The following is an 11,699-nucleotide window of genomic DNA, read 5'->3' on the forward strand; positions in this document are numbered from 1 at the left end:
CAAATTGCGATCCGGAATTACCCCGGAACTAAATTTAGACCCTGGTTCCTGCAGTGGAAACGTGCATAGTTCCTCAAAAGGTTCCTGGTTCCTGGGGAAAGTTTGTGCGGTGGAAACGCGGCTTAGCACTGGATCAAAAGGTTTGACAGACGAACTGAGTCATTCTTAGGTCTTGCTGCTGTCAGGGCAGTAAGTCAGTCCAATATATCAGTCAAACCTTTCTAGAGGCCTATGATCAAATGAGTCAAATCAACTAACAATCCTGTCTGTTGAAGCACATTGAGAAGAGCCACAAGAAATATCAAACAGCAAAGTAGCAGTGGCAGTGAAGGAGATATTGGTTAGGAAGCAAAGACAAGCTGAAAGAAGAGCTTTGAGTAATGCCCTGTCAGCTTTACTTTAACCACCACAAATCTAACTGACCCGTCTCCCTCACGACACACACCTCAATTCTGGTGTACACCATAACTCCTGCCTGGCAAGTGGTAACTGCAAATACCACTGAAGAACACTTTGTTGTATGCCTCATGAAAATATCAACCTGGACAACAACTCCCCCTCCTTACTCAGTTTTCATTCCTCCACTCTGACCTGTGTGTAAATCACAGGAGCCTTCAATGCAATTAATCTAATTTCTACCATGACTCAGGTGAAAGATGCAGAGCACTTTAAAAAGACAGATGCAAGTGGGTAAAGAAAAGTCTTTCTAAGAAGCAAGTCCATAAAAGGTAATATGAGGAGGTGCGGCGATGACTGTATATGTTTTTTTCATCCTGGGCTTAGTGCGCTGGAAGGTTCTGGCAGTCAGCTCTCATACATCTTACCTCAACAGTGTTTACAACTGAACTGACAGACACAAGTGGCTGTGCTTTGGAGGCTTTAAGATGAAATCGGGAATGAGACAGAGGTGCTGCACAAGGAGAAGGAAACATGGGGGTGAAAATGAGGGGCAGCTGTGAGAAAGAAGTCCAAGTTCAACATCATCCTGACAAATACAAAAGGAGGAGGGAAAAAGTTGCCCTCTTTTTGTCCTTGTTTTTCCTGGTGCTCTTTTTTTTTTTTTAAACTTCTTAAAAAGATGAACTATCCATTAAACAGAAAACATGTTTAGGAACATTAATTTCCTCTGATATGTGCTCTGAATTAAATATCTAAGAAAGCCCATTTGAAACAAAGAACACAGCACCCATCACACTGGGGGAAAAGGTCAAAAAGATTAAGGAACAAGAGCATCTTTGGAAACCTAATGAGAAAATGCTGAAAACAAATAAACGGAGCATGTGCAATCATCCCTGCTTTTCTTATACTCCTCTTCACTATATAGAACAGCAGAAGCATAATGTTGAAGCAGACTCCCAAACTGCAATGACAGTCACTATGACACTACATTCAAGCAATATTAATGCAAGGATGGGTGGGTGTCAGTCCAAGTCCAACTACAAATTTGACCAGTGTGGTTAGTTCTGACTCAACAATGGGTCTTTAGTGACTGTAGTTAAGTGGAAGAGTTTACATTAACTTCTTCAGAACTAAGCAAACATCACATAACACTGATTAGCCTGCATGAACCACTTCGCAGTTCCTTCTCGGTATTCCATGTGCTAGTTTAGTGAAGTTGATATAGAGCAGGGTTGCACAACCTTCCTTCAAGGCAATTTTCATTTTTCCCTAACTCAAAATGTAGTTGCAAGTTTACACCACCAACATTGCCCAACTTGACCTATGAAGATACTTATTAACAGTTTGTGAATACAGTGTCAATTATCAAGTTTTAAACCATAGTCCAACCACTACCATACTTTGTGTTGAAAAGTACGCACAACAATGTGGTGAGAAAGTCAACAGGTGGAGCCTATGTGGAACTCACCATAGCTTCTGTACAGCAACATGTAAAAGCAGAAGTACAATTTTAGGGTGTAGATAAGTTGTTTTCCTGCCATATGTGAGTCAGTGTAGATTTACACTTTAACCTTGATCTCACAGACCAGGTGTAGCTCTTTAACTGCCACACCTGGTCTGAATCATGCAGGAAACCGACAATTCAGGACCAGAGTTTAGATACTTCACATATGTCTACCAAATGTAGACAGAGATCTAGCCACAAGTTTTTATAATTTTTATAAACACTTGAAGAATGATACGCTCCTACATTAGAGCAATGCACCTATGACAGACCACAGTGACATGTTAGCACCAACTTGTTTACATGTGCCAACAGCCTCAGTCATTACGACTGAGGCAATCACTCATCACTTCTGACTCGTCATGCAATCAAGTGTAGTCATGCACGAGTCACTGTCATGCAGTCAAGTGTGTTCACATAAGCCTATGATCAGTTTCAAACCTGCACTTAGTCTCTCTGGAAAAACTGACCGTGTCTAGGAGCAGGCCAGGAAACATGGTTTATTTCTATCCCAGGTCATGATGGCTTATTAACAGGCCTGAGCAATATATTGGCATTTATAATTTATTGTTCAACACAAATAATATGGTAATCAAATATTAATTTCCCTGTTGACGTCAAAATATCACATTTGCAAGCTGTTTTGTTTTGTTTTGTTTTGACAAGCTCTGACTGACTGGTGAAGAAACTGGCAGAATAGAAATTAACTTACTGTCCACAAGAAAACAAAAACACTGGTCTGATAACAACTGTCCAGTCTGCTAAACAGTCTTAGACGACAAAGACCAGTGTAAATACTAGAATACTAGTACATTTCCCAACAATACATACAGTTCCCAAGTATACTCATCCTTATTCTCAGACGAACCTCTGAACCAAGTTCACCTAAAGATGAGGAGTTATGAAAACTCTGAGTTACTTACAAACACAGATCTGCAAGCACATTCATAAAAGCTGTCCTCATTGCAACTAAATAATTTCATTCATAAAAAAAAAACTTTGACACGAGAGAAGAATGATATCTTGGTGCATTGCTGTATTCAATTTGAACTTGAAATTATGCTGCATCAACTGTTTGAACCCACTAAATTCAGTTGTAATGACATGTGCATCTCAAACATGAAGTGCTGATAAATCCACTGAAGTGAAACGCTGAAGTGGACTTCCACATTAACATCCTTCTGTTTGGAGTCTCCATATGACCCGAGTTCACACCCACATTTGGCTCGGCACCCTCCTCAGATCAGGCGATGATGAATTGTTAGAAAATCATTCATTTGCAGTTTCACAAAGAGGGGAGGGGCGGCAACGCAGAGAGGCAGATACAGAAGGCCTCAATGAGCAAGCACAAAGGCACCGATACCCATCACGGGACCAAGTGCTGCATCGTACCAGCATTCTTTCTCGGGTGCTAGAATAAGACAACAAAGGGGCACAATGTGCCTATTCATCACCAGTACAGTATGCTAATAATGTAGATGGGATGCAGTCTCACCGCCCTGCCCTGGAAAAGAGGCAGGATCAATTGGGTCATTCAAGAAAACATTATGAAGAGGAAGCAAAGCAATTAGACCTGCACTTGTTTCAATCAAATTATAGTGTTTATGTGTGTGTGTGTGCTTCAAGAAAATCAAACGCATTTTGATGTTTGCAAAAGGCATTTATCCTCCTCAGGTCTGCGTGATTATAACATTTTAATTTCATTTATTCATATTCATTCATTTCAATATTCATTCATCATTATTGTTTCACAAAATGTAGCTGTCCAAGCAAAAAATAATTAAAAAATGAGTCATTCAATTCATTAATTTAAAAAAGATGTATTGAATGCACCGAGCATCAGTTTGATCACTATACGTTATTTTCAATACTTTTGTTTATAGATAGGTGATAATTGGTGGGAAAATCTGAGCTGGAGAGTTATAAACATAATTGCAGAAGCTTCGACACTGAGTTCAGACAAACAGCAGCACTGGGTTTGACAAAAATGCCTCTTTCTTCTTTTGAGCAAACCAACAAAAAATAAATAGCACGTCCAGGTTTTTATCCAAAGAAAAAGTTAGACTTAGCTCAACTTTGACACAAAGCAATGTGATGCCATCCAGCAAGATGCTGTGTTGGCCAATCAAATTCTAGCAAGAGGAAACAACTGTGGCTTTCAAGAGTTGTAAAATCTTATCTCGTGTTGTTTCAGCGCAATGCTGTTGGAATATGGTATTCAGTCACTCCATCTTGGAAAAATGTTGTTAGTAATACCATGATACTGATTTCAACCATATCAGTCAGCTGTAAATTTTATCTAAACTGTCAGAACAAATAGGCAGCAGATATCTAGAGTATATTTACTTAACTTTTAGCTCATTCATTATATTCAACACAAACTCTGCTCATGAAATTAACAAGAGCTTATCAAACTCTTTCATTGTATCAAGTGAAATAAATTCAACTGTAACAACATTTGTACTGGTAAATTTGTTCTGTAAATTTCTAGTAGTGCAGAGGCCAAAAGCTTGTTTGGTGAACGCATGGCGTCCGTCCAGATCACAAGTGGCAAAGGACAAGGTGAAAAAGCCACGTGTTCACTGTGAACACAGCAGCTGTTTGCATGGAAACAGTGTTTGCAGTTCTCCTGTTTACATGATCTGTGGCTTGTCGTGGTCAGGGAGTCCCTGCAACCAAGGCTGAAAATCTCACACTGCTCTCATCTCTTCGGTCTGTTACTCATACAGTGTCATAATACACCCCGGTGTAATCATTTCAAGATTTTACTGACAACAAGCAATTGGGTGATTTTACGTGAAAGCAGCATGTTCAGAGCAAAAGCTTTTTGTTTTGTGACAAACATGCGTCACTTAAAACGCACAGACAATCCCGAGAGGACAAGTCAGCTGAGAGTGATTGTTGATTTCAATATGAAGGAGGTTGAAAAGATGTATAAAGAACACAGGGAACAACTTTGAGGCACAAAGTCTGCAAATCTCTGATGCTTAGAAGATGGAGGTGACCCTAATTAGACGAGGCGGTGATGAATTATAACCTTGCTGTTAACGTGCTTGTAAAACTGCAAACATTGGAAATTAAACCACTGAGCCATGGTCCTTCCTGTTAATTAGAAAGAAGCAGTGACATTTAACCCAGAATTTACCAACACATGCAAACATGAACTGTTGCCTTGTACCTACAGTGTCAGGTAGGAACAGCAGTCATGTTGCGGCCGTGGTCTGGTGAATAAATAAAAGTGACATAAGGGCTATTATGCAAGTTAATCTGACAACAAGACATGTTCCAGAGACAGTTATCTGTTTAATGTTTACTGGCTGCTCAGCAAACGGCTTAATGAAATATTCCAACTGCAGGTACAGAGCAATCAGGCTAGGAACAGTCTGTATGCTGCTAATACTGACCTTTTTAAAAAAAGGACCCTAAACAAAACAAATAGAGGTGCAATTAGCAGAAATCTTGGCCATGTTTCCTCCGAAATGAAAGGCGCTTTTACTTGATTAAATAAAAATTCAGGGGTCGGATAACGAACATGTATGTGAGCAGAGGGAGAATCTGAGAGCACGGTCCTTTCATATAAACCAAAATTATTCTTCACAACAAGACGTGTGCATAAAGACAGTGGGTCAAGAATTAACAGTTCTAGCATGCGTCTAGTATGACGTCGCCAAACTCTGTATGGCTGATTGAACTACCAAACTTTTCCAAACCCCTAATCCATCAAATTAATTTCTACACATCCCCAGAATTTCCAAACCCTAACAAGGAACCCCGTACAATAAGAGTTTGTGGATAAATGGTGACATGCTCGCAGATGCATCCTGTTCCTTCGCGTCATCTCTGTGTTCCTCCTGGAGACAGCAACAGATAGACCTCAAGAGAAACCACAGAGGCTAAAGAGGAGTGGACGGAAATGACTATGTTCCTACTCAATGTAAGAACTGTCCAGCTCTGCAGATATATCACTGGAAAAAAACATCTAACTATATGGTGTCAAGAGAACTTTTAAGCTTGATACAAGTTTAATTTTCAAAATATTTAGAAGAGATTGTGATGTTCGTACTGGTTTGAAGACAGATACCTGAGTAGCGAACTATAGCTGTGTGTTTGGCTTTACGGGAGTCTCATGATTTTCATTAAACTGGCACAGCTGCTGGATAACAGTTGAATAAGGGAGTGGGAGATGAGCCTCTCGAAAACATCACATGATCCATTCTGTACCTAGACATCAGTCACACAAGTGACCCACTGTCCCAGCAGCAGGTTTGTCAGCCCGGGCAAGCCTGTGCGTGCTGGTTAACCACCTTGGATGTCCTTTATGAAAAACACAAAATGGACCCTGAAACTGAATGATGCAATTTTCCTTATTTGATCTCAAGTCACGATTGAGAACACAGAAAGAAAGAGTTCAATATAACAATTCACACTTTGCTTTTGGCTCGACTGATTTTGTCATACAAAACTTTCTGAGGAGGACTTACCAAACAACACCAGTTTCTTTTTACACATAAAACTTCACCTTGTGGTTTGTTTTCTTTTCTAAAACACACTGATACAGTTCGGGACAACTGCGGTTACAGACCGTGTATCTGAGTTCAAATGTCACCTCAAATGTTCTCTGGTGGTCTCTAGGCCACAATAGCAGGTAAATCCGAAATTTATCCTAACATTTCTATCACTTCACCAGCCAAGTAGGTCTTTAAATAGATCAAGACCTCCAAATGATTTGCTGGTTACCCAAAACCTCAACGAAGAATCAGCAGCAGTCGGTTGGTGGTTAGAGGGCCTGTGTTGCTGAATGAGCAGCAACTGGAACCAGCACTGACACAGTAAAGGGCTCCACTCCCTGTGCACTCATGGCACCATAAAGTGCTATATTTGTATGAAAGCATCTTGAAGCTGCTAGTGTATTTACATCATGAATACAAGTGAAGAAGTGGTAGGTTAGAAGGAAATAACTGATTTACTGTGGTTACTGTATTAGAGCAGCTGTAATGATGTAGCCTGTTTTTGCATTTTCTAGAATATTGTTCTTTGCAGTCATTTTATTTTATCTTAAGCAAGATCTTACTGAAGTATTACACTTATATTGTACACCTAAGAAATCAGTAGCTCATACTTCATTCTGAAAGACACCGACATTGCTGTTTATACCTTAATGAGTGAGGAGTCTATCGTCTACTTCTAAATGCGGCAGACACTGTATGTCAAATGAAATATACCATTATATGATTAACAGTGCAGCCTGGACGGGCCCAGACAGGCCGAGACATCCAGCTCCTACATTGGGAGAGAATGATGAGCAAAGGTCACAATGTAACCTTGTGCTCCTGGTAGCAAAACCAGCCACAGCCACTTCACATGATTATATGATGACACAGACGCGTGACTGCTTGCAGGAAGGGTTTTTGTGTGTGTGTGTGTGTGTGTGTGTGTGTGTGTGTGTGTGTGTGTGTGTGTGTGTGTGTGAGGGAGATCAGGTTTAAAATTTGACACTATAACCTGTTTACAGTGTTGTTACTTCAAGAGACATGCTTGACTCATGTCTGAAACGTTTAGTTAGCCTTCTTTACTCAATGCGACTTACAATGACTAATTATCGTCCCAGTAATGATGTTAGTACTCCGGTAAAAATATATTTAATAGTGTCTCTTAACTCTATGTTTCAGGTGGGAATAGCTCTGCACTTTTTTGAGAATAGTTTCCCTTTTACCCACTAGAACTCCTCAAAGTTTATATTATTTAGGCCGATCTGACTTACTAAATCCTCATACAGCAGCAATCTAATTTAAGTAATCAATTAGTTGATTTATGTTTTTTTTTTTTTATGTCAAACTGTGTCTAGCACTATCATCCCTTCAAAGAGTAACCCAGCATTGCAGATGGATCCTTTAAACTCTAGTGCTCAGTACAGACTAAAGCATATATGTGAATATTATGTCTCATCAGTGTCACCTTATTCTGTAATGAAGATCATAAAATATGACTACTTCCAAGTACAAATGACCCAAACAAATAAATAGGTAAGAAGGGCTAGCAGGGGCTCTTTTTCCAGTTAATATGCCGTGATAACCACTTAATCATTTGTGAAAGAACATCTGCTTTGTAAAAACGTGTTTTCCTCCACACTTCCTCATTTTCTGCTTGTCTGGCAGACTGTGCATAGAGGAGTTTCTCATTTCAACATTTCTTTTTAAACACAAGGTTTTGTAACAGTAAGCCTTGAAGGAAATTTCCAATATTTCCAAGAAGCCTGTGGACATCCTCAAGAGCTGCAGGCACAGCCATTGCACAAGCCATCCCTTTAAGTCTTAATCCAGCAAGAACTGCTGCTATTTGTTTAAATATTGCAATGGAATTAAATCATTATATGTTGACACAAAACTACAGTATCTGTCAGCAAGTCTATGAAGAAATCAGTCTTTGTAGATTTCAACAACTAGAGAGAGTAAAACTTTTTATATTCCCTAAAGTAATCCTCAAGGGACCAAAGCAAACTTCAGAAAAACTTGTTGAACCAGGACATGTTGGACAAAGTGTTTTTTTTAATGGCTGGATCTTTACATGCTGTATGTTGACACAGGAGGCTTGGACCGTTGTTATCCTCGGGGCACCCCCCGCCCACCCTCCCAGAGCAGCTGAAGCAGGATGTCAACTACAGCTGTATAGGGGAAAGTTACAAGTTTTAATTCAAGCCATGTACCAAATCCCTGTTGTCCCAGTTTAAGCGCCCATTGCCTGGAAGAGGGGAGCGACCTATTTCAAACGCTCTGAAGATAATTTCTTTGGAAATAAGCAGATGTTTAGGGGGAAAAAGGTTTTTACTGCACACCAATTACCAACCCCATAAAAGGAACAAAGCTGTCTCACTGCTGTGTCAGTGAGAGTTACTCTCTCATAACAGAGGATGACGGGTGTGTCCCAGAAAATATTGGGGCGGTTTGTGGGAGCTAAGTCTTACAGCACACGTACTGAAATGTTTAGCTACTATGCATACCTTCGGCAATAAGCTCTTCCACGGTGACTTGATACCGGCCGACTGCAAACACTTTCCCGAAGTAGCTGCTGACTCCGGAGCTGGAGCCGGACCCGGACGCCCCTCCGAGCCCGCCGCTTTCGGACTTTGGCATTCTGGAAAACTTCTTCATCCTTTAGTTTCTCTTTCAGTCCGCCCACCAAATGCAATCCCTGTTTGGTTCTAAATTAGCCGCACAGTCCAATTAAACTCGGTAGTGTCCGACGTCCCCTATCTACTTATCTTAAATCTTTTCTTCTCCTGCATGCTCCGCGTCTGGTTCTTCTGGAGGGACTACTTGCTGACGGGTGACACGACATGAAAGTACAGTTAATATACAGGCGTCACAGTGGGATGATACAACACCCGTCGGTCTCCCAAAGTCCGTACCACTGACAGCATCCACTCACAAATGGTCAAAAACAAAAAGTGTGATAGGTTCGTCAGCCAATGTGACACATCACGCTAGCTGGCTGCAGCCGTTGCTAGCGTGCATGGGCTCCGCGGTGTGCAGTCAGGACGCTCCGCCAACAATGAAAAGAGGGCAGGGGATAAGCACAACAATGCAGCTGGCACCGGTTTTGATAACACCTCCTCCGGCGGCAAGAAATCCCTCCTGGGTTTATATCCAGCCCGATAACCCTCCAAAAGCAGCCTCGGCGTTGTTAGCTTCACCGCGACTTGTTCACTTCACTCGGGCGAAAGTGGCTAGTTAGCTCGCTAGCTGCAGTGGTTAGCAGCTATCGAGCTTCCCGAACAGCCGCAGCGGTTCCTCTACGAAACGAGCCACCCCGGGTGCAGGTGGGCTAACAAAGTAGGAACCCGAGTCTGGCACAAGTAAGCGTCCGCTGCTTATCGGAAACCCTCCGGCGAAGTCGTTTTCGTTAGGTTCATCTGTGTCATTTCCACTCCCCCCGTGTCATTTTTGTTAACGTTAAACTTCTCGTGACTCTCTAACGGTAGGCTACAAAATAAGTGGGTGGTTTGTTATTTACCCAATGAGAGTGACAACCTAACATGACGTGGCCCCGCCCCCCTCTATTGTTATGATTGGTGTAAGTGGAGAATGTATGGAAGCCCATTAATGTCAGGAAGAAAGAAAAATAAATGAATGAAACTTATCTGTGATTTAAAACTCACAACACTCCTGCTTTTTCCAACTTTTTATTTTTCTTTTGTCACACTTTATCATATTAGGAATTTATGTAAACTGAACCCTCTCTAAACTGGCCAGTAGAGTGAGTTCTGGTCTGTTTTTTTTCAACATGCAGTTACTTGTTACTTAACTTTTTACCTTACCTATCTTACCATTGTGCAGCTATAGCATGATTGTGCAGAGAAGTGGAACATTTCTGCAGCTCAGACATTGAACCATTAGCCACGGGGCTACCTCCATACTACACTCCCAGGGAGTGGTATGAAGGTTAGTGGATGAAGCCTCTTGCCACTTTCACTCAGATTGTGGACTGCACTACCAGAGTAGACAGGACCATGAACCTGTTGTATACTAATGTTACATAGGACTGGCCTTTTTTTTTTTTTTTTGGTTGTACTTATTTACTTCCTCTTTCCTAACTGTATGTTGTGTAACTGTAACAAAGTAATTTCCTTGTAAGAATCAATTAAGTTTTTTTCAGATTCTGACACAAGCTTCACAGATGTGAAAAGTTTCTAGTTTTGCTACTTGTCCATAAAAGTAAACTTAACATCTCTGGGTTATTTAGTTTGACTTACTTAAGTTAGAACTTACTTAAGTTAGAACTTACTTAGTGAGTCACAATAATGCCATTGTTCCTCACAGTTCTCGTAGTATCTCCAAAGCCAACGTAGCTTTGAATAATTACTTTTTTAAAGGAGAAATTCATCAGATGTGGTGAGCCTCTGGCCCTTACAAGTGTAGGCTGTGTATATACATATATTTGACTTTATAGTAAGTCAAAATTATAGCATACTAAATCAAACTTCGGATTTAGTAAGCCCTACTTTTGATGTTTTTATTTTTCATTTCTTGCCGGCAATGGGCTTCCATAAGAAGCACCCAGACAATGCTCATCTATAATGGGGCGGCGTCAGTGACAGACAGACAGCAGTTTGGTTGAGGAAGGAGAACACAAAACAGGCTGGAAAGAATGCAGTGCATGGAGAAATAAACAAACCTCAGGCTAGTCTGGAGTAATATGTTGTGCCAATTCACATTTATCATTCTGTTCATTAATAAAAATCAAAGCTGTATCTTCATCGGTGTCTTTGTTCTGGCTGTAAAACATTGCTCATCTTTTTTTAAGGAAGGGTTTTGGCTGTTACTTCCTCAGTATGCATGAATTGATCTCTCGACACTCCCTTCAATTTTAATGATCATCTGCAGTGGAAAAAACAATGTAATTTTTCACCAGACCGTGCCAGTGAGGAAGTCGTGTGACAGCTGCCTACAGGCTTTGTGAACAAAGGCATGTGTGTAGGCTGGAAAATCCGCCACATTATTCTGCAGACTGCATTCCTTCACCGTCTAAATCATGCAGCATCACCAAAAAGTCACCTCTGCCATGTACACATCAGCTGCTAGAGGTGGAAAATGTCTACTTCTGTGGATAACTGGTCACAATTAGCATATTCAGGTCAGTGGTTATTGGGGGAGCACATGGCTGTGATGGGGATTACATAAGAGATGAGGAGGAGCGGAGCGGGATCACATGACTGTATAAACCCCCATGTCTGGACACATCCTGTTTCTGCAGGGGGGAATCTTTCCTCTCTGACACACTTATTGTTGTCTCACTGTCT

General features: G+C 41.0%; 1 protein-coding gene across 2 annotated transcripts in view; it reads right to left on the bottom strand.

Moving 5' to 3' along the window:
- bmp2k (BMP2 inducible kinase) overlaps window positions 1-9,930 on the bottom strand; it is a 60,801-nt gene extending 50,871 nt beyond the window's left edge. The window contains exon 1 of one of the 2 annotated variants that reach the window (XM_056376940.1): window positions 8,901-9,930. In XM_056376940.1, coding sequence (XP_056232915.1) covers window positions 8,901-9,051 — 151 coding nt within the window. In that variant the 5' untranslated portion in view covers window positions 9,052-9,930. The remainder of the gene's footprint in view (window positions 1-8,900) is intronic. The other variant, XM_056376939.1, reaches the window with a different exon arrangement.
- Between the last annotated feature and the right edge of the window lie 1,769 nt (window positions 9,931-11,699).

Source organism: Seriola aureovittata, chromosome 5 (genome assembly GCF_021018895.1).
Source record: "Seriola aureovittata isolate HTS-2021-v1 ecotype China chromosome 5, ASM2101889v1, whole genome shotgun sequence".
NCBI classification, from domain to species: Eukaryota; Metazoa; Chordata; class Actinopteri; order Carangiformes; family Carangidae; genus Seriola; species Seriola aureovittata.